Source organism: Chenopodium quinoa, unplaced genomic scaffold (genome assembly GCF_001683475.1).
Source record: "Chenopodium quinoa cultivar QQ74 unplaced genomic scaffold, ASM168347v1, whole genome shotgun sequence".
NCBI lineage: Eukaryota > Viridiplantae > Streptophyta > Magnoliopsida > Caryophyllales > Amaranthaceae > Chenopodium > Chenopodium quinoa.
The window spans coordinates 23761821-23784383 of NW_018742204.1; the positions used below are offsets into that span (position 1 = coordinate 23761821).

The 22563-nt window shown below is 35.2% G+C and overlaps 3 protein-coding genes across 3 annotated transcripts; all 3 read right to left on the reverse strand.

Moving 5' to 3' along the window:
* Nucleotides 1-3585: 3585 nt before the first annotated feature.
* LOC110724999 (glycerophosphodiester phosphodiesterase GDPD1, chloroplastic-like) lies at nt 3586-6640 on the reverse strand. Its single transcript, XM_021904481.1, has 6 exons — nt 6272-6640; nt 5980-6167; nt 5000-5059; nt 4612-4893; nt 4215-4507; nt 3586-4099 (listed from the first exon to the last, which is right to left on the reverse strand). The coding sequence occupies exons 1-6, from the start codon at nt 6495-6497 to the stop codon at nt 3886-3888; spliced, it is 1263 nt and encodes a 420-aa protein (XP_021760173.1). The 5' UTR covers nt 6498-6640; the 3' UTR covers nt 3586-3885.
* A 4785-nt stretch (nt 6641-11425) lies between these two features.
* Nucleotides 11426-13908, reverse strand: LOC110725015 (double-stranded RNA-binding protein 5-like). Its single transcript, XM_021904497.1, has 4 exons — nt 13622-13908; nt 13108-13399; nt 12710-12929; nt 11426-12564 (listed from the first exon to the last, which is right to left on the reverse strand). The coding sequence occupies exons 2-4, from the start codon at nt 13348-13350 to the stop codon at nt 11873-11875; spliced, it is 1155 nt and encodes a 384-aa protein (XP_021760189.1). The 5' UTR covers nt 13351-13399; nt 13622-13908; the 3' UTR covers nt 11426-11872.
* A 1035-nt stretch (nt 13909-14943) lies between these two features.
* LOC110725008 (probable protein S-acyltransferase 7) lies at nt 14944-20845 on the reverse strand. Its single transcript, XM_021904491.1, has 5 exons — nt 20300-20845; nt 18759-18941; nt 16861-17157; nt 15879-16112; nt 14944-15772 (listed from the first exon to the last, which is right to left on the reverse strand). The coding sequence occupies exons 1-5, from the start codon at nt 20387-20389 to the stop codon at nt 15251-15253; spliced, it is 1326 nt and encodes a 441-aa protein (XP_021760183.1). The 5' UTR covers nt 20390-20845; the 3' UTR covers nt 14944-15250.
* Nucleotides 20846-22563: the final 1718 nt, after the last annotated feature.

Sequence of the window (22563 nt, forward strand, 5' to 3'; positions counted from 1 at the left end):
GATTAGACCTAGTAAAGGAGGGAGCAAGTCTAAAATTTACAAGGATAATTTCATACTTCTAGGTGGCCCAGCTGGAGTTTTAGAAGAAGTGGCCGGCTGTTTCTCAGCCGCCGCATGTTTCCTGGCAGAACCAGGAGAGCTCGCAACAGTCGTCCTCCGGGCCTTGGGGTCCGGCTGTTGGGAAGAAGAAGATCTTGGAGCGCCCGTCTAAAAAAGAAGAAAAGAGTCAGTATATGCATAAACACAACTCCAAAAAGAGGGTGAAAGGTTCGAAGCCCACCAAGGGTGCCCCCTTGTTGGGGGAGTCGGTTGAAGACTGTTGCATGATGGAGGCCCGCAACATGGTCGCCGCAGTTTTGGAGGCGGTAATTTTGCTCATGGCGTCCGCTGCAAAAACAAATAGCAAAGTTAATAAAAGTCATAACAAGAAATGCACGGAACAACAGAGTATTCGACAGGCCGGCTACCTCTTGAGCACCGACAGCTGAGGCCACAGGCGGCCAAAAAGTACTCGTTGTAGAGCCATTTGAAGCTCGGGACGCAGTGCAGGGGTACTTGCTCTCGTACCCCTGAAGAAGAGTTCACCTTCGACTCTACTTTGAAGAGTCCTTTATCTAGGATCTCTTTATTAGCCTTGGGGGGAACAGGCGGCATGCTGCGGTCGCCTGCAAGAAGGGGCGGATTCCTGTTCCACCTATTGAAGCGCTTGTTCAGCTCTGTGTCTGAACTCTCAATGATAAGGAAGGTGCTCCGCCAGTCCTTCCATTTGTTTGCTTTACCTCTCGTCATGAGGTAGCCCCTGTGGCTCGTCAATTGATACCAGCCGGTACCGCCTGCCTTAGGGGTCCGGCTGAGGTAGTTCATGTGGGCGAAAGCCTCGAAGTTCGGCTCCACCCCGTGCAGTTCGCACCCGGCCACATAGCCGAGCACGTTGACCCAGGAGTTCGGGGCTAACTGCCATAACCCCAACTCATACCCATCCAAGATCCGTTGAACAACCGGATGTAGTGGGAAGCGCAGCCCAGCCTTGATGGCCGCCTCGTAGCAGCCAAAGCAGGCGCCATCATAACTGGTACCAGCCGGCCAGACGACTGTGTCTTCTGGATCCGGCACGAACACTAAAAAGCCGGGGCCCATTGTGTGGTTTGCGATAAAGCTCTCCACTTTCTCTTGCATGGCCGTGATCCGACCCCGAGGTACCGTGCAGTAGTAGGGGGTATTTTGCTCTCTTTGAGAGGCGGATGGCTCCGCCCAATCGTCCCCCTTCTCAACTGCGTGAGAAAGCCTCGCCTCTTGTAGGCGACTGTTTTTCTCTTTTGTGTCCAGAGAAGCATGGCCAGAAGAGCTAGACTCGGATTCGTCCTCTGACGAGTCCGAAGAGGACAACTCCTCCCCTCTCCCGGAGGGGCCCGCATCCTCCCCTTTAAAAGGAGCAGGAGAGAATGTAGAATTGTCAACTGTAAAATGGGAAGGGGTCACTTTGACTCCTCCCTCAGAACTGCCGGCTTTCAAGCCGCTTTGTTTCACTTCCACATCTGGCGCCTGGTCAGATGTTTCACTAATCGGCACCCTGTGGGAGGAGCCGTCTGAGTTTGAGATCCTGACAGTCTTTTTTGTTCTGGCCATCATGCTCTGCATAGACACAGATACAGTCGGACTTTGTATAAAGGGCAAAGATGGGTCCAGAAAAGGGCAGGCGGCACTCCTAGTCCTAGATTCATCCGTCCCCGGTGACCGGCTGATCACTAACCTAGGTCGTGTCGTGTGTTTCCGTGGTGCCATTTCAAAAAAGAATAAAGTAAAGAGGAAATTAAGAGTAAGAGAACCAACGGTTACCTGAACGAGTGACGATTGATGAAGTTCTGAAAATCCTTTGCAGTCGGCTTGTCAGAGCAGGCGGTAGGCAGAAATCCAAAATGTTAGAGCAAGTTCAGGGGTCCGAATGTTCTCTCACAAAGTTTTCAAGTGTGAAAATGACCGAAGTCAACACTCCTTTATATAGGCGAAGTGAGAAGGCGAAGGGTCACTTCCAGAATTCAAAATTTTGGCGGGAGAATCTCTCGGCATCTCGCCGAGTGACACCTGTAGCAGGCCGTCGCCTGTTACAGGGCGACACCTGTCACAGGTAACACGTGACCAGTCACGTGCCACCTGTGAGGGGCAAATGATTAGGGGATTTTGCTCCCACCAATCGGAATGCGCCACGTGGGCCAATCAGGTCCTGCCAAGTGTCCCCCAGTTGGACCCCTCAGGGCTTGCCACGTGGCACACGCTTATTCGTCCACCCTGGACTTATTATGTCATGACACGTGGCATACTCCATGCCTAATGGAGAAGCCGGTCACCTAGGCCCAACTTCCGAGGGAAGCCCAATCAGCCCAAGGTTAACCTAAACCTAGATTAGCACGTTTCCCGAGGTTATAAATACCTCCCTTAATCCTCATTAAGGGAGATTACGCAGATTACACACATTAAACACTCTCACCTAGAGAGACCCAATCACTTTAATTTCCGCATTAATTACTCCTTAATCAAATACTAACTTGACCGTCGGAGGCGGATCTCCAATCATCCGGAGCATCCGTTTGTTTTGCAGGTACAGGCGTCCGGTTCCAGTCTCGGAATTGTAACTCTCCCGCAGGACATCAGAAAACCCCGAAACAGATAGGTTTGTTAATAAATATATTTAATTACGTTTTCATAAGAACATAGAATAATTTTTATTTATTTATTTATTATTATTATTATTATTATTTTACATCAATAGAATCCTAAATTAATTAATCATAAACTAAATTACACATTAAAAATATTCGGGATAGAACCCTATAACAACTTTCTATTTGGAAATCATAAGATCTCGGTGGGGTAGTTAGTAAAAACAAAGGAAGTAAAACTTATTAAAATTTAAAATTTATTTCCAGATATGTAACAAAATTAATTCAACAAAAATTAAAATAATATATATATTTTTTTTCTTTTTATATACCTGTATATTATTTTACTCTTCATAATCATATAATATCAAAGTAGTATAGAATTAGTGTACAAAATCAAAATAATACCGGAGGACAATTAAGCTAATATCCATTTGCTCCATTTAGATACCATACACTGATACGCATATTCTGTTTTCATACTCAAAGATCTAGAATAAAACATAGATTTCAATTTTCAATCCCAACACAGCCGAAAGTAGTTATAACTACTCCGTAAGAAAGATGTAGCAAGCAAGCAATAATCACAAAGCTGCAAGAAAACGCGTTCGGATGTTCCGGATCCACACTTGCACAAAGCCTTGTGCATTAAACTAGCTTATACCTTTTCTCCGATTCTTCTTGCTCGTCTATTTCGCTCCATCATGACTATAACCACTAACCGAACCCAGGCCATGAACGTGTCTCGAGCCCATTGTCGTGCTAGGCTTACATTTACCATAAGTTTAAATTATGGCATGTAAACCACAAGTTTATCATAAGTTTAAATTATGTGATCACATAATATTTATTCATTGCATTGCTTTGTTTATTCGCGAGATTAAAAAACTATCTAGTCATTAGAGTACCATAGATAAATGCCAAAAACTTGCAACTGCGAATGGTGAATTCAACATTAAAAACTCTGTTACAAGCTGATAATACAATCGCATAAGCTTACATATTGATAGATCTCAATGGAGGTTAACCTTCTATACGGAAGACACTATGTACAAAGTTAAGCAATGATTACAAATAATGTGGTTACCTCCAAACTCAATTATCTGATCTAATGAGTGGTGAATCCTAATTCAAAATCAAAAATTCCACGAATATATAAAGATGCTTCAACAATCAACATCATAAGATGCAATACAAGCTTCCCTAAAATCAATCAATTAATCAATTTTTACTGCTGTATTAACTCAGGAATAAGCTTAAGCAGGAATGAAAGCTCTGTCTGAGAAAATTGTGGCTTTGTATCTTCGTGTGATGAAACTTCTTCCTCTGCCTTGACTGGCTTAATTAGAGTATTTACTGCTTCTGTTATGTCTTGAACGAAATCGACTATCACTCCGTCGATCCCCATCAAATGTTGCAGGTAGACTGATTCCGATACATTACTGTTAACACCAGTCACAAGAATAAAGATTAGTCATGTTTATAATAATGCAACAGACTCAAAAATTGAAACTGTTATTTTTTAACAGACTGTAAGATGGGACTGATGGTGCTTACTTTAGAGTGCCGTAAGTGAGTAAAGAGAGTTTAGAGTCCTTGATCTTGCTCACAGCTCCAGGGTTTCGGAACACCCCCTTAACCTCAGAAACAATGCCCTGTAAACTGCCTTCTAGGCAAAGCTTAATGGCTTCCTCTAACGAATTTCGTCTAACATCATAGTAAGCCTCAGTACCTCCATTAGTCAAGAAAAACACAGGGTATGTACCCTGTAGTTTCCTCACTAGAAGGGCCGCGTCTGGCTGAAATGTCGAAAATATTATAGGCCTGTCCTTAGCAGACTCATACACAACCTAAAACAAGCAAAATATTCGTTAGGACTTTCATAAAATTATACTCCTTCCGTCTCTAAATAAAAGCCTCATTTGATTGTTGTCATGTATATATAAATTTATACCTGCAAGACTGATTGGAGAGTATTGACGAGTTGATCTTCTTGGTAAACAATGTGATCATCGAATTTCAACTCGACATTAAAACCCAACTTAGGATCAACCTTGTCGAAGGCCTCTTGCAAGGTGCAAAGGGTGTCATCAGAGTTGACATCCCATTTAGTGATTTTGCCATCCTTGTTTTTCCTCAAGAGTGGTTTATAGGCCATTCCTGCATCCTTTTGTGGACCGTAGGCAAGAAACTCGTTTAGAGTTAAGTCTGTCACTCTCTTTTCATATACTATGCCCTGTTTTATGTCACAACATAAATATATTATGGTTAGTAAGCTAATCCTAAAGTAAGCACTACTTTGTAGAGTCAAAGCAAGAATTAAATTGAATGGATGAACTTACATGTTCCTCTGTGTAGATGTGATCATCGTGGAAAATAATTGGGCATCCATCTTTTGTCACCTATAATAATTGCAATATATTGTCATTACTCATTAGAATAAATATTACAATTCCTTCTAATATTCGTATTAAAGAATCAAGTTTTTTTTTTTAAAAAAAAATACTGTAAGAAGTTATCATTAATCTATTTTTAATCTATTTTGAACTATTTTAAAATACTCTTTATTAAACAATTAGATTTACTAATCAGAATCTTTGTCATTAATAATATACATAGACACGAATTAAAACCCGTAATAATATTCTAATATTTGTAGGGTGACAATAGTTGGTCTAAGATCGATTAAAGATTTCCTTGAAATCTAAATTGTACGGAGTACTTTTTTAACAAAAGAAAATTCTTTAAATGGTAAAAAGAAAGACCTTATTCAAAGTTCCTAAACTCCAGTAATTTTATCCAAGGTATTCCATAATATACATGACTACATGAATAGAAATCAAGACAATTTTTTTGGTTTCTTAAAAAAAATTTGCAAAATTAGCAAAGTGAGAATCGCAAAATTAAGGTATGTCACGTGATGACAGTTAATACCACGTGATCAACTACAGGTCTACAACTAAAAGTTTATTGTGTCCATATTCTGCCGGGAAACCAGCTGCAATCGTTTGACCCCTAAATATATTTATTTCCAAATAGAAAACTTAATATTAAATCCCTAAACTACCCTCAATAATACGACACAAACAACTCTGATTGACCAATAATATTCCATACTGAACAAAATACCGTTGGAATATTCCTATTTCCAAACTCCCAACGACTACCATTACGGCGTTTTTATTAACAATATGCGGCAAATCTCCGCCGTACAGCCCTTTTCCGGCAACACAAAATCAAAATAAAATAATTTTTACACAAAAAACTTAAAAAAATTCCATTAAAATAAATTAAGATTGGATCATAGAGGAAAAATATATACCTGAACGTCAAATTCGACGTAATCAAGGTTGAATGAAGCAGCAGTATTAAAAGAAAGAATCGAATTTTCTTTAATCGACTTCATCCTAGGATCGGAAGACTGTAATCTATTCATCCCACTCCCACGATGTCCGATCACCATGAACTTCCCCGCTTTTAACACGTTACTCTTATTACCAACATCCACCCCTGTACAACATTTCACGATCGATTATTAGTTCGTCTATTGTTCAGACAATGTCTCGAGTTGTTTCATGTAATATTAAAAAAAAATAATGAAAAAAAATACAAACCTCTCGGGGAAAACCGGGAGGAGAGGAGGGAGGCGGATTCCGGGACATGATCAAGATTCGGAACGTCGGAAACATGAGCAGCCTTCAAAGCAGCCATCTTTGTATAATTTGGAGAAGAAAAATAGGGTTTAGAGAGAGAATAATATTTAAAATAAAAGGGGATTTCGCCAAGAAAACGGGGTTTTATGTAAAAAGAAGAGATTGTATTGAATTTGCAACAATGCATAATTTTTGGGGGGGTTTTATATGAAAAGAGGAGAGAGAAAAAGTTTGATGAAAAAAAAAGTAAAAACTCGGGTTATGTTTAAGCATAAGCGGGAAGAACCTAAGAATATTCCTAACGAATCTTCTTTAAAAGGGTATTATTTCTTCAATGTTCCGTTTGTCATATTCTTTTGGATATTCTATTTGGGTTTTAAAAGGGGAAATTAAATTTGCTAATCATAAATTAAAATTAATACGGTGAGATTTGGAGATTATTCAAAATTGGATTTAATTAGTGCGTGAATAAATTGGAAATTGACAGGTGGAAATGTGCTGCCCAAGTTTGAATTGGGTGGTAGTTGAGGAAATATGGATCATGATTTTGTCATGTCCTACGAGGATAGATAATAAGATTATCTATACACCTTTGACGCCCAATTTTCGTCCAATCTATGTTTTTTTTTTTTTTTTTTCCTTACTTTATTTTATTCGCATATATATTTCACATTCTTTTGCTTGTAAGATTAATGAAAGTTCCTGTCAATAAAAGTTGAAATTTCTTACTCCCTTCTTCACTTGCAAAAATTGCACGTAGGTGTAAGTAAAATGACATACTTGTCTCATATTTGGGTATAAATCTTGTACTCCCTCCGTCCCTAAATTACATTCCTCCTTTCTATTTTTGGTATTTCAAAATTACATTCTTCCTTTCTATTTTTTGTAAGTTTTTTTTTAGTAAATCAACTCTATTTTTCTGTTTTATATTTAATGTTTTCTCACTCATCCTTACCTAATCTCACTCATAATCCTTGTGCCAAATTACAATGAATATGATTGGTTAAAAATTTTCAATTAGGAGCATGTGATTGGTCCTTTTTTTGCAAATGATTGATGACATGTCATGAGTAATAACTAATTTATTTTTGTACTTCCCATTGCATTATCTAATTATTGTTATTTGTCTTATTCTTTCCTCCTTAATTCCCGTGTAAATTTCCAAAGAGGAATGTAATTTAAGGACGGAGGGAGTAGTATTATAGTTTTTCATATTCAATTTCATCTTAGTGATGAGTGAGACCGATTAGCGTAAATGTTTGTGTTAAATTTAATACATGTAAGACAACATGCTTTTAGTCCTTTGGAATCGGATTATTAGACATTAGACTGAAACAATGTAAAATGATTTTTTTATTGTACATGAAATTTCCTCTATTCTGCCCTAACTCACAAATTTTGAAATAAATGTTTTGGCATTTAACAGAAGAAATTGAGGTGGTTTGATTTCGTGAGATCAAATATATTATGTATTGCTATTTAATGGGGGTGGATATGTAATTATTATATGGATTGGACTCCACCTTTTATTAAAATAGGATTGACATAAATCATACACCCATCACTTTAAATGAGATAGATAGAGTAATATTCTTTGTACTCGCATTTGAGAAATTGGTACATGTGGCTTTGGTCATCTTTTGGGAAAAATATTTGTTATAGAAAAATTTGTCAAAACTACTATGTTTTAATGCCTCTCTGATAATTAATACCAGCGAATTAAAAAACTTGCAAATTACTATCGCATTTTTTTAAAAGAAATTACTATATTACTACGTACTAGACTCTACTTTAGGCCAATGACATCACATTTCCTTGTTAACCCATGTTTAACCATAAGTTAAGCAATTAAACAATCAAAATAAAGAAAAAATATTGTTTAGATTTTAATTAAAAAAATTAAAATAAAAAAAAAAACCTTTTTTTTTTATTATTATTGTTGATTGTTTAAATAAATCTAAATGTGAGGCATGCATGTTAAGTGTGTTATATTGCATGTATGATTTGTTGATTAAATTATTATTGATTTATAATATTCAATTCAATTAGGAAATGTTGAATAATTTATCTAATTCAAACATATTCAAGATCGCAAAAGTACCCAATTTTCCATTCTACAATTCATGTTTAGCCCCTTCATTTAACTGCCCCAAACTCAAAAAAAATGATGGGGAAATAGGTAGTTCAACTGTTCAAGTACTAGTAATGTACCACATAGGAAGGAAAAATTGGTATATGTATGTTGAAATTTTCCTATGATCCAGAGAAAAAAAATGAATATATAGAATTCTCGAAATCAAAAAGAATTACGAAAACATTGTCATTTTTTTCAATTATTAAACTATCTACGAGTTCAATATTTTACAAAAAAAATTTGTCAAACTATGTGATGTTTAATTGTTATCCCCTAGTAAAAAAATTCTTGACTCCATAATCGTACGCTAATAGCTAATACTTCACCCCATCATGTGTATTTTTTATATTTAACCCGCGTGATCCTCGAGCCAAAAAATTAGTACTCTTAGTACATAACACATGGATAAATTGTCGACTTAATTTTAGTTTTTCTACATTTTATTTTGTCAATTTTTTTCATTTCTTGGAAAGTCATGGGTTTGTTATTTGTTTGGGAAAAAGGGTCAATCAGAGTTCCAGGATGCGCGGAGAGCATGAGACTCTGATGTGTAACCACGCCGATTTTGGTTGCCCTCATCCACTAATCCCTCTCTACTGTCTCTTTAATATATATTTTTTTTTTCAACATGACTGTATTATTTCATAGGACATAATATACATTGCATTTATCAACTCTTATCTTATCTGTTACTCCATACGTAATTTAAGACAAAATTTGTAGACATAGTACTATGGTAGTAACAAAATTCCCCACATAAATCCTTTAATTTCAAATATAATCCTTTAGTAAGTAATCAAATTATTTTTTTCCTTAAAAAAAATCAATTTAACTTTTAGGAAAATGATAAATGTAATAGTGTAATACTTATAGTTATAAAAGGAAAGATTAATAATAACCGATATGTACTAGGTTGATTAACACATGCTTTTCTGATTTTCTCGTCTTGGCTTCAAAAAAAAATGACACATGTTTTTGTCATAAATTCTCAAATTTGTACTCACTATGAACTTATGGAGTATTTTTAAAAATGCTTTAATGTTTATATGCGTCCTAAAGGCTATATATACCATTTTTTTACTTTTTACATAACGATGTGGATGTTTATTACATTTTGTTAAGTTATTCTCCTCCTATGGACCTATGGCAAGCAAATAGGTTAAAATCTTAGCTTTTGTGCAACTAATACAAGTCTTTACTTTCCATCTATGCTAAAATGTACTAGCGATTGTTTAATAAAAATGATGATGTTGTTTCTTTTTTTAAAAATGATGATTGTTATTGATTGAAACATGAATCTTGCCATCTTGGTAGAGCTAGTCAACAAACTTTGGCATGATACGGCACAATAGACATTAGACATGTCCACAATAGTTAATACTCTATAGTTACTAGTTAGAGTATTCAGTTCTATCCTATATATAGAAGTGTATATAGGAATTTATTTTGGTTTGAGAAGCATCATTTCACCTCTGTTTGGATGTCGTTTAAGATCCAGTTTCGCTTGTAGGTGGTTTATTATGTATAATTAATTAATTAATTAATTATCCTTTGCTTTTTAGTATTGATTGCTATTGCTGTAGAACAGTTTGCTGGGTTTTGATTACCTTCATCACATTTTCTTGTATCTATATTTATATTGATGTAAGGATAATCTTCTATATTTGCTTGGGAAATAACAGGATTTCTCATTAGCTCCTCGTTTTACTTTCAAGAGCTAATCTGCAAAGCTGAGCTGGCTTAACTTGTGAGACTATGAGAGATATTAGGGCATGTTTTCTTCAAATTATTTTCATTTCACTTCAGTTTTTAATTTTCTTCTCTCATAAAATATTCAGTTCAATTCAGTTCAGTTCAGTTCAATTCCAATAAATTCAGTTCAGTTCATTGCCAATAAATTCAGTCAATCAAAACAGACCCTTAATTCAATAGGGTCTTTCTTATCTTAGGAAAAAAAAAATAGAGTACATGTCTCCCCTCTCCAAGTCTACATGGGCCAAAATTCAAAAATAGGTACTTACAAAGGCTCGTTGGGCCAAAGCAATCATCAATAAGCCCTTTATGGACCATCTTTTAATTTCAGAGTATCGGTCCTGCGATCCATTGGTCCCGACCCAAAATACTCATTGACCCAGTAGCTCATAATCATTTGGAGTCTGAACTATCAGGCTATCAGCTATGTACACAATTACAAGCAGTGGATTTTATTTTACACAAATTTCTCTCCTACAATTGTTACTGTCTGCGTTCTTTCATTATTTCAGCAATTGAAGCTAAGTTTAACACTATTTACAAATTATAATGTGATTATACAATATATGTCGCAACGTATACTTTCATAATATCAAAATTTTATAATTAACTTGTAAATAATCGAAGACATATTATAGTGCATTTTTATGCTTGAAATCTCAATTCTTGCAATAATTAAAGAATAAATGAAGTATTTTAGAGTTTTATAAGAATAAGTAAGGCTATTTGAAAAGAATTACAAAGAATTTGAAGTACTCCATAAAATTTGAGGTTGAACAAAATTCATTCATTTTCCTAAGACAATAATTCAAAAATCTACTTTCGCAACTCACCTCTCACATTCACTCTTACAACTACGAGTAGATCAAACAACTACTTTTACCAAACAAACTAATCGTAATTGTTACAAGTGAAAAAAAACTTGGAGATCGAGTTGAGTTTGGTTACAATTTAACAGTTCCGTAGGGAGTAGGGGAGGTTGAGGGTAGCATTAATGGTAAGGACAAGCACAAATAAATTGGGTCTGAGTCTGACTAACAAAAATTGTAAATGCATTGCGTTTATCACTGCAATTGTCTGCTCCTACACACTCTATACCCTTCCATTTTATTGCCATTTTCATCTTCTCTCTCATTCTCCATTTAATGCTCTCCCATCTCTCTCTTAACTAACCAGTTTTCATTCAATGCCCTCTTCTCTCGGTCACCCAAAACATTTTAATTCCATTTATTCATAAAAATAAACAATTAAATAAGACAAAAGTATGCCTTTACTAGTATTGTAGTACCATTTCGCAAAAGTTTACTAGAAAGGATTACTATGTTACATCGACTCTTCAATAGTACTCGTACATATTTCACTACTAGTACCGTTATACAAATTTTTTACCGTGACTAACAAATTTTGCAACGACCCTTCAATGGCACTCCGACATAGATATTGACACTCAGATGCTTGATTTTGCAATAAAGCATGTCATGTTCCGAAAATGACCAAGTGCGATACTTAGACATGTGCCTGTGTTAAATAGTTAATACCACGTAGACACGTACTATTTGAGCCTAGTCAATGTAACATTGTAACATACTGATACTACTACTAGAAGAAAGGTTACTTACTTATTTCTAATACTACTTTTAACTAGTTACTACAATTAAATTAAACTACCTAATTACTCACTCTTCTTTGAGCTGTAACTTGCTTACTTTAGAACTGAGACTGGTAGCAGAAAGCTGTTCAGAAGATTCAGGAGGCAAAATTACAGCAGCAGAAGAAGATTCAGATTCATCTTCTTTTACCAAAGGTTTAGCAGGAGGAGCTGCACAAACTGGGATTACTGATCTAATTTGAACCGCAGGCGCAATCCCTCTAAGATTACTGCTGTAATTACCCATAATACCCATTTGAGCACAGCTTAATGACGATCCCAAAAACAAGTTCTTGAATTGGGTTTCGCCTTGTTGTTGAGAGGTGGAAATTGTTGATTTTACAAGATGACCTTCGTTGAGGTTCAAGTTTGTACTGCTAGTCTTTAAAGTTAAAGGCAGGATCTTTGACATTGTTCTTGGAGGTGGTGGGGGTAAAAGATCAACAAAACTAGTGCTTTTCTGCTGTGAAGTTGAAATTTCTGAAGGATTTTTCAAGGGTAAAGTTGTAAAATATTTGTGTGTATCATCTGATCTCCAAGTTCTTGCATTTCTTGATGATCTTCTATGATGATTACGATTATGATTATGATTATAATCCCTATGTTTTCCTGTTTTCTGAGATTTGAAACTTGATAAAACCCTAGCAACAATCACTTGATCTTGCTCTCCTCCAAGATTGTTATTCTCTGCTGTTTCTATCTTTGAAAACAAACTTGGCACTGCATGACACAAAGTCACAAACATAACAATTAATCATCATAAAACCCGTGCATCGACTTGTATAACAATTAATTTGGGACGGAGGGAGTAATACTTAAAGTCGATATATATAATACTTGTACATAAGATTATAAGACTACATACTTGTTTTTAAGGAAGACCAAGCAGAAATAGCAGCATTTTTCTCAGCTTGCTTCTTAGTTTTAGCTGATTCACCAGTAAAACTCATACCAGCAAGCTCAACAGTACAAGTGAAAACAGGAACATGCCCTGGTCCTGTTCTTATAGTTGTATAAACAGGCAGATTAAGTCCTGCTTTGTGAGCTGTTTCTTGCAGAAGGTTCTTGTACACTCCTGTCTCATCCTTCCCAACAACAAAAACAAAAAATAAAGACGGGATTAAATAACACCACCTCCGCTCAGAATTAATTGTCACGTTGATAGTCTAATTTAAAGAAGAAATAAAACCCGAAACATGACAACTAACTCTAAACAAAGGCCGTATCATATCATAATTAAATGAAATAAAAATAGGAGCGTACAAGAACTCTAGCAGTAAGGGACTTGGACCCTCTGGAAGAGAGTAGATTAAGGGCAACTTCAGCAGCAGCATGTTCAGCTTGTCTTAAAGTAGGTGAATAACCTGGACTTTCAAATACTTCTCCATTAAAATTAACTGAAGCTTTAAATCTAGGAGCATGATCTGGTCCTTCTCTTCTACAAGAATAAGATGGTAGATTGAAGCAGCTTCTTTGTGCTAATTCCTGAAGTTGATTCTTGAACATGTTTTTTTTTTTTTTTTTTATATGATTCTTGTATTTATGTTATATAAACCTTGTAAAAAAAAAAAAAAAAAAAAAAAGAGAAATTCAAAGTTGAGTAAGTAGACATGCATAAATGCAAGACAATTGAGATAGTAGAATGTACTTAGAAATAAATAACTATTACTACCAAACTCATTTAACAACAGTAGTAGAAAGAGTAAATGAGCTAAAACAAAACTGGTGAAGAAATGAGTATAAAAAGGGAGTGAAATTGTATGAGAATGAAACAAACCTGCTATTTTTTTTCTTTTCTTTTCTTTTCTTTTCTCTCTCTTAAATTCTGTTTCTATGAAGATGACTTTACTCCCACATTTGCATGGAGATTGATTGTTGGAAGTACTCTTCAAGTTAATAATAATAGGGTAGAGAAAGAGAGGGATAGGAGATAGGACAGCTGACCAATAACAAAATTATTTGCCCATGTTTGGACGTTATACTGAACCTGACCTCTCAATAAAAAGTTATTTTTGTTTGAATGGTAATTATCCCGTAAAAATGGTCAAAACAGGAAGAATTTTTAGAGACGGACATAGTAACTGTTTTTGTTTATCATATTACGAGTAGAATTTTGTTAGATTGCTACTGTACTTAATGTGTTAAGATTTACAATGATATATTGCTACAGGTTTTTTTGTATTATAATGAATTAATGAGTATCCAATGCCACGTAAAATTATGTGGTATATATGTCATAAAAAATCTAAAAGCAACCAAAAGATTAGATTAAACATTAAACTAACCAAATCATGTGAAATTTTTAACTTAATATCAAATCAAAGTCAAAGAGAGAAAATATTTTGAATGGAAGATTACAATTTACAACAACCATAGAATGAAATTGTTTGTATTGAGACATTGAGTTTCCCAATGCAAATAAAAGCACATTTTCCAAACAAAATTTTCAAATTTATGAAAAATAAAAATAAAGTAAAGTAAATCATCCTCTTCCCTTTCTACTAGGCTATAAAAATCATAGCTTACGCATTAATGACAATTTCAATCAACGTGTCTGTTTCTTTCTCTCTCCTTTGTCTTATTTAAGTGGATGAGTTATTACCCAACAAAAGGTTGTCCAAGTGTTGACCAAACAGGTACCTTCCAAAGTATTGACTTTCTGATTCATATTTTTAATGACTCACATCTTTTCTTCTGTTTTTCTTTTATTTATTTATTTATTATTGTCTGTTTAACATATAGTACATCTTTGCTCGGATAATTCTTTGATTTCCTTTTTGTTTTCTTTTATCTATGCTCTCATCTGTCTTAAATCATCATAGGGCCACTCTTTTTTTTTTTTTTTGGTATTAACATCCCATTTCTTGTTGTCGTTGACTATTGTTTAAGGTTATGCATAAGTATTAAAGATTCAAGAGTGTACTGGTGTTATTATGCTAGAACTCGTTTTCAAATTTACGAGCATTAGCATACATGTATGGAGGTGTATAACTATGAAGCGTGAAGTTGGAAGCATAATTAAACTCTTGTATGGCTCTAAGGAAGCGGATATTTCACTTGCATTGAAAGGAGGAGCAGAGTAAGTAAGAGAAGTGCGAGTGAGGCTGAGAATACAAGCAAGTGAATACAATACAAGGACCACAAAGGTGGAAGGAAAGAGAGAATTCATACATCACACCTCACACCTGTATCTATCATTTCAAACACCATTTTTCGACAACTGAATATCAACAACACTAAGGAAAAACAAACTGCGCCCTACGAATTCACATACAATTTAAACGTGCTGTTGAATTGGATGACCACGTTTCCTGAATCACGCCCCAGCCAAACACATACCCCGCTAACAATAGAACACACTGATGTAATGAAAAACTTTTACTTAATCCCCAGGGGTTGTCGCAATTCACAACTTAATGTCTGTATGCTGATTTCCAGCAGGCATCGCAGTAGTGCTGCTGCCACCTACTCTAGCTGCCAATGCAAGAACTTCGGGTGACATTTCCCAGTTCCCGCTCTGCCTTCCCCAACTAGAACGTCTAGGGTGTAGTCCACCACGCTCCCCAATTTCATCTACATGACCCCTTGTTTCAGGAGATGCTTCACCTAATCTTCCATCTTTGATATTAAGGATGTCATTGTCGCTTACTTGTCCTTCACCGGATTCAAGGCCTGGCCCAAATTCTCCACCCCATGTTGCCTTTCGGCCTATCTCTATGTCATCTGTGCCCTTTCCCATGCTTGGGCTGACAAATCCTGCCCCCATTGGCCGGGCTGATGGAGGAGACTCCCTAGGCACCAAGGCCCTGAAGTTGTTCTTTGATGGGGGAATACTTGTGCAAAATATCTCCTTGAAATTCTCCACCACACCCTTGTTGTATGGGTTAGCCCGCCGATCATATCTATATCTGAAGTTTTCATATGTTGTCTGCAACGAGGGCATAAGAGGGAGCAATCCCGATAGTCATTAGAACTAAGCACTGAGATATGTCAACTAAAAAACAAGGAAAGATTAAATTTATAGAATGCATTACCTGATTCGTACTTATCAGATACAAGTGGAAGGCCGTAAGGCCACCCACAAACCAAACTGCGATGAATGTATAAACTATGAGAACAATGGACGCAGGAGTCTTAATCATAGCCTTCCATATTGACGTCTCTTCTGCATCCATGATCCTCTTAATGTAGACCCAGCAAAATGCAAAAACATATATACACAAGATTGTAGTTGTGGAGACGAACATGAAGAAGAATCGATAATTTCTCTGCAAAAAGTAACTTATCATGTAAGCATATGCACCTTCTCAAGATTCCATCACCACGGGAAAGCAGGCACCATACAACTGAGAATAATGAGCTGCAGAGTAGATAATATGAATATTCCTAGAAAAAGGAACACGTTGAAAGTGTTATAATTTCAATTCCAGCTTGTCCCATTTTATTGTCACTTTATATTTCTTTTTATCGCCTTCCAATAATTTCCACCATGCTAACACACAACTAAATATCTATAAGAAGTCAACTAACCATACACTTAGCACAGCACTATAAGACTGCAAAACATTCCTTATACCACTCGAAAATTGCAAAAAGTTAACCCCAAAATTCCTTAATAAGTTGAAAATCCAAGAGCTTAATAAAAAGCGAGTAGACCTAAAACGTTGAAATGCCAACAAGAATGTCTATATCAGATTTTATATCTAAGAAAAGTGACTTCGATGTAAAAACTATTACTGTGAAGGTATTCCAGCAGCAGGAGAAAAAATTGTAACAGCATGTCATGCTACCAAAAAAAAAAAAAGTGACAAGACGAATAAAAATTTATAGTGCATAAGGCTAAGAATACAACATTCTTAAAGCCAACGAACAAGAGCACTATAATTTGCATCACAATGCATATTTCTAAACACAGACTACATCCCCACGTATGACTCAGCCACAAGGATGATGCATAGCAGCAATATTGGCAGAAGATACCACTATAATACCTGTAACCAAGCAGTAAGTACTCACCAGCCCAATGCATTGCCCAACCCATGGACAATGATGATCAAATCTTTCCACACAATTGTTGCAAATTGAACAATGAGAGCAGCGAGGAGGTCTGTAAAGCATGCAAGTATCACAGTATTTAATTTTCACTGGGATTCCATTGACCTCTACTTCTTTAATTCGCGGCAATCGTAGCTGTGGTGTCTGGGCGCCCCCACCTTCAGCACTCCCATCAAAACCTTCAGGTTCTGGAGGGTGCGCATTGCGGGGTATTATACCAGGATCTCTTCCAGAAGTAAGTAAAAGGAGGACTAAATCCTGGAGAAAAAGAAAAGAAGTGTAACAATTTGACATACCGCAGTTTTTTTGTTTTTTTGTTTTTTTTTTCTGAAAAAATATAACATAGGATCAAAATTCAACACAAAATTTTAGATTTCAACAAGAACTAATGACTGGAAATGCTAAAAAGGATAGTTTTTGCCACAAATGGTAACAAACTTACAACCAATAATTATTCGGTCAACAGCAGTGACGACTTATGACGTCATGGTGTCATACATTACACAACCTTAATCTTCAGCTTGGTGGAAAACTGGCAGCAGTTCTTTTAAAAATTGAAACTAGTTTTTTTTTTTTTACGTTTAATAACCTAAGCTGCCAACAAGAAACATCTTCAAATTTCAGGACAATAAAGACCCAAACAGCAAGTTACTAGATTTTACCTCAATCACATCAAGCTGCAAAAAAAGGAAAACTGCATAAATTCCACACGTGTCTTATCAAGCTACTTTACTCAAACTCTTCATTTCACCTAAAATGCTGGGGTAAATTCATCAAAACTCCAACATAGATATGGCCAGGCAAACTACACTTTTTATAACATAGCCTAAATCTGAGACTATGACGTGTAGGCATGTAGTTGTGTCAATCATGAGTCAAGGAACCTACTAACTAGTATATCATTTCATTCATAAAATCAAAAGCACTACAACTCACATACTACTGAATGAAAATAATACAAGACACGTATAAAAAATGCTTGGACGTTCAATTAGTCAAATAAGGCCCGACAGAATGAATTTGTCAAAAGTGATTTAACAGACTGAATTTATCCATTTACAATGTTATGCACATATAAGCAACATGGTTTTAACTTGCCTAAACCCAAAGAAAGTGCAAAGAAAAGGTACAAGGACTCAATACAACCTGATGTACAAAGGGACTTGTTCCAAACAATTAACTGAAGGAAAAACACAAACTTGATGCATCCCTTCATCTTAACAGCATGGGGCCCACTTTAACAAGGATGCAAATTAAAGCAAATGCAGACAATTCTTATAAAGGAATGTAAAAGAACGAAAAGGGTGAACAGAAAGCTACTTAAAGCATTATACGGAGTAACAATTAGCGTGTAAATGTATTGGCAAATAATTGAATTGACCACAAGAAAGAAATGAAAAGGAAAGAAAAAGGTGTACAGATAGTTACTTATGGCATTATAACAATTAACAAGAAAATGTATTAGCAAATAATTGAATTGACCACAAGATTATTTGGGAAATTCTGGATCTTCAACGATTGACAATGCCTCGAAGCATTTCAGCAATTAATATCCTAAGCTAACATATCATGCATGATACTTCGTATAATTTATCATTCATTCCATGAAGCTTCGGCACGGACAGCACAGGTCATGCTGTAAATACTGGTTCAACTAACTCAAGGAGCAAGCCACAAACCAAGCCATGTCAATTCGAAAAGTAACAATTCCAAATATGAAAAGTTAGGATAAGAGGAACCCAACAAATCAATCATCTTGAGTGATTGGTTATGAGTAAAAAGAAATTAAACATGAATTAGGATGAATAGAATGCCACAGCATTAAATAGGAGGGAGAATGAGGAAGATAGAGAACTCACATAAACGGTGACCACCACCACCACAACCAAGATTGATATTCCCGAATTATGAGAATAAACATGCATCAGCTTTCTAGCAACAAAAACACAAAATACTGCAATCGGGGCAACGATGAGGAATATGGTCAAAAATAATGACCTCACATCTGGTCCAAATATTAGCTGCCCCTGAAGCAAAAATTTCTGCAGAGTAACAAGTAAAAAAAAAAAAAATCATAGTTAATGAGCAGAAAAGGCAATGTCAAATTTACAGCAACATTCCAATTCCAAATCCCAAATATCTTCCAAAATCTGAATGATTAATATAGAACAATCAAACAAAATATAAACAAAACTCGACATAAATAAAACAAGAAAGAAGACCAAAGACTACCAAAATGCACAAAATGTAAACTCAGATTCCAAAGACTATGAAAAAGAGGATATCACAAAATAAACACAGCTTCTACAAGAGATGAAAAGAGTAAGTATCAGAATGTATACGTCAGCATCCAGCATTGCATCCCAATTAACTTAATTATCTTCAAACATGAGAAAGATCACTTTAGTGACCAAACAGCATTGCTTCTCAATTAACTTATTTATCTTCAAACATGAGAAAGATCACTTTAGTGACTAAAAATAAACAGTACATGAGAACATGACCATAGGCAACTTAGAGTCACATTGTACCATAGAAGTATGTTTTGGTAAACAATTGACAATTAAAAGGAATAGAGAAGAAAATGATATAAATTATATGAACTGAACACTCTTATCAGATACTTCATATAGTATACAAAATTTAGAATAAACACAATTGTAAATAGTTCACAGTTTGTTATTATCCTCCATTAACACCACCATGAAATGCTAATCAAGAGAATGCAAAAATGTGAAAATTGCCGCAATAATTCCACAACGCAAAGGAAAAATCAATGAAGTTGCGGAAGGCAATCGAAAATGCATTCCAACCCCAATTAATTTTAGTCCCCTTCTCACAGGACCATGTCACATCATAAAGTAGTGGCTCCAATGCAAAAACTTAACTTTCCTAGTCATCCAAAGCAAAATCATTCACTATTGCAAAGGCCTCCTCATCTCATCAGTTCAAGACACACACATAGATTCAACAAGCATTGAGGTTATTTATTCATACAAAAGATCTTATTGAATCAAGATATTAATATTCCACATTCACTATCAGTATGCTCAGCAAAGTTCAACAAACTATCAAATGCAAAGTTCAATCTTCAGCTAAACAGCTACTAGTAGAAACTAGAAAGATACAGAATCACCAAATACTTAGCTCACATTATTGCACTTATTATCAAAAACACCCAATTTTCAATTCACAATAAAGCATACCAAATTCAAAAGCAGCATTCCCATAATATCCAATGGACATTACATTCAAATCTACCAATTAATATCAAACTAATTAAACAACAAATTCAACACTTCAATAGCCACTAAAATGGAAAAAAAAAATCCTAGAAAATCAAGAATACCCAGAACCTAAAAATATCTATATAAAAAAATTTAATAAAAAAACAACTTACATTACTGCCTTTCCATGTTTGATAAACCCTTAAATCAGTAGACCCAGATGCCGGATCCGACTTCTGTGACGGCGGCGGCACAACGTACATGCCTTCCTTTTTTTTTTTTTTCTTTTTTAATAATTTTTTTTTGGGGTGAACCCAACCTTCTTCCCCAAAATGCAAACTTTTCAAACCCCAGAAAAAGAAAAAAGATGAAAACTTTATTCTAGGGTTTTGCGAAGTAGTAACAGCTGAACCATTTGAGACCCACCAAAAAAAATTAAGCTGAAATCGACGGCGAAAAAATTAATTGATTCACCGGAAAGTTAAAGAACAAGGGTTATACTTAAATTGATCAAACAAACACCCATAAAATTTGAAGAAAAAATAAAAGGAAGAATCTTTTTTTATAATTTAATTAGCTTTTCTGAAATGTTTTCCCAAGAATGAGTGAAGAGTTTGGTGGTGTGAAGGAGAGAGAAAATGAGAAAGAAAGGAAGAAACTTTACAGGATGTTCAAACTAATTTGATAACGTGACTTCTGTCTGGTCCTATTTCGACAGCTTTTCAAATGGGAAGGAACTCCAGTACTAATATAATTAATTGTTTTCACCTAATTAATTTGATTAATTAGGGGTTTAGACACTTAAAAATGTTGTAAATACAGGTAACTAAACTTTAGGAGTGTGTATATATATATATATTAGGGGGTTAGACACTTAAAAATGTTGTAAATACAGGTAACTAAACTTTAGGAGTATATATATATATATATATATATATATATATATATATATATATATATATATATATATATATATATATATATATATATATATATATATATATATATAAAGAGAAATGGTTTTAAACCCTATTTAAAAAAAAAAAAAAAATTACGTTGTAGTAACACGTTTGGTTTACAGTGGTAAGGGCCCCTAGGTACTTCCTTCATTTTGTGGGAGGTGGAAATTTCCATGAATTTGTCAATCAAACAATTTCAATTTATAGGAATTTTAAATTTCTATATTTTTATTTGTCAACCAAACAACACTTTAAGTATTTTCTCAATCTGTATTATACTTTGACTTGTCAATTAGCTACAATTCAACAAGACTACCACCATTGACTTTTTATTTAATGTCAAATGTATTTTCAACCTTTTATTTCAAAACCCAAATAAAAACAAAAGTTTTTTCTATATATATACAAAAGTTTTTTCTATATATATATATATATATATAAGAAAAAAAAAACCAATAGCTGAAAAGCATAAGAAAAAATGAATATGTTGAATCATGATTACAAGTCACAACTCTTGATATCTTCCAAGTAAAATGAAATTTAGACCATGATTTTATTAGTAGTTCTATTTGAAAATAATGATGATAAAAGACCGGGCAATTCTGACTCAACCCGAATAACCCAATTTGTGACTCGAAATTGACCCAAACCCAAACCGAATTAACCAGACCCGACCCAAAGTGGGGTTGACCCAAATGTGGCCCGATGCCCGAACAGACCCAACCCAAAATTGGCCCAAAACCCGAAGCGACACGACCCAAAGTGACACGATAACTACTTACATCTTTTTTTTGTGCTTTTTTTTAGAATTTTACTTTAGTTTCTACGCAGTAATTATTATGTAACAGTTACTACTATTATTGATTTCCCATATTTTTTGTAAGTTAATTTATTTTTGGCGACCCGACCCGAATTTGACCGAACTATTGACTTGGCCTAAACTTGACTCGAAGATTAGTTCTGAAAATTGACTCGATTCGAACTGGCCTAACTCGAACTGACCCGCCTCGAACTTGACTCGATTAACTAGAATTTGACTTGAAACCCGAATTGACCCAAACCTGACTCGAATAATTGTTGACCCGAAAACGACCCGAACCCAACCCGAATGACCTGTTTGTCAGGTCTAGATAACATTATCAATCTACATGCAAAACAAAAAATGTGTCCCAACTTCCAATGCTAAACTTTATTAATTGTCCCACCGTTCATACACCTCTCCGGCTCTTTGCAAAATTTTTAACGTTATGTAGTTTTCTTGTTAAACATCCACCATAACCCTAATGCGTTTAATCATTATTGCATCCGCCATTCTTGCCCTAACAAATGTGTTTATTCGTTTCGTTCTCCTCGACCCTTCTCGATCACCATCAACACCATCGTATGTACCATTGAGGAGATCAAGCAACAATGGAAGGCTAGAAGCTATGAAAATGAAACGAGAGAGATTCCATCGAAAAAGTGATAAAAAAGACACT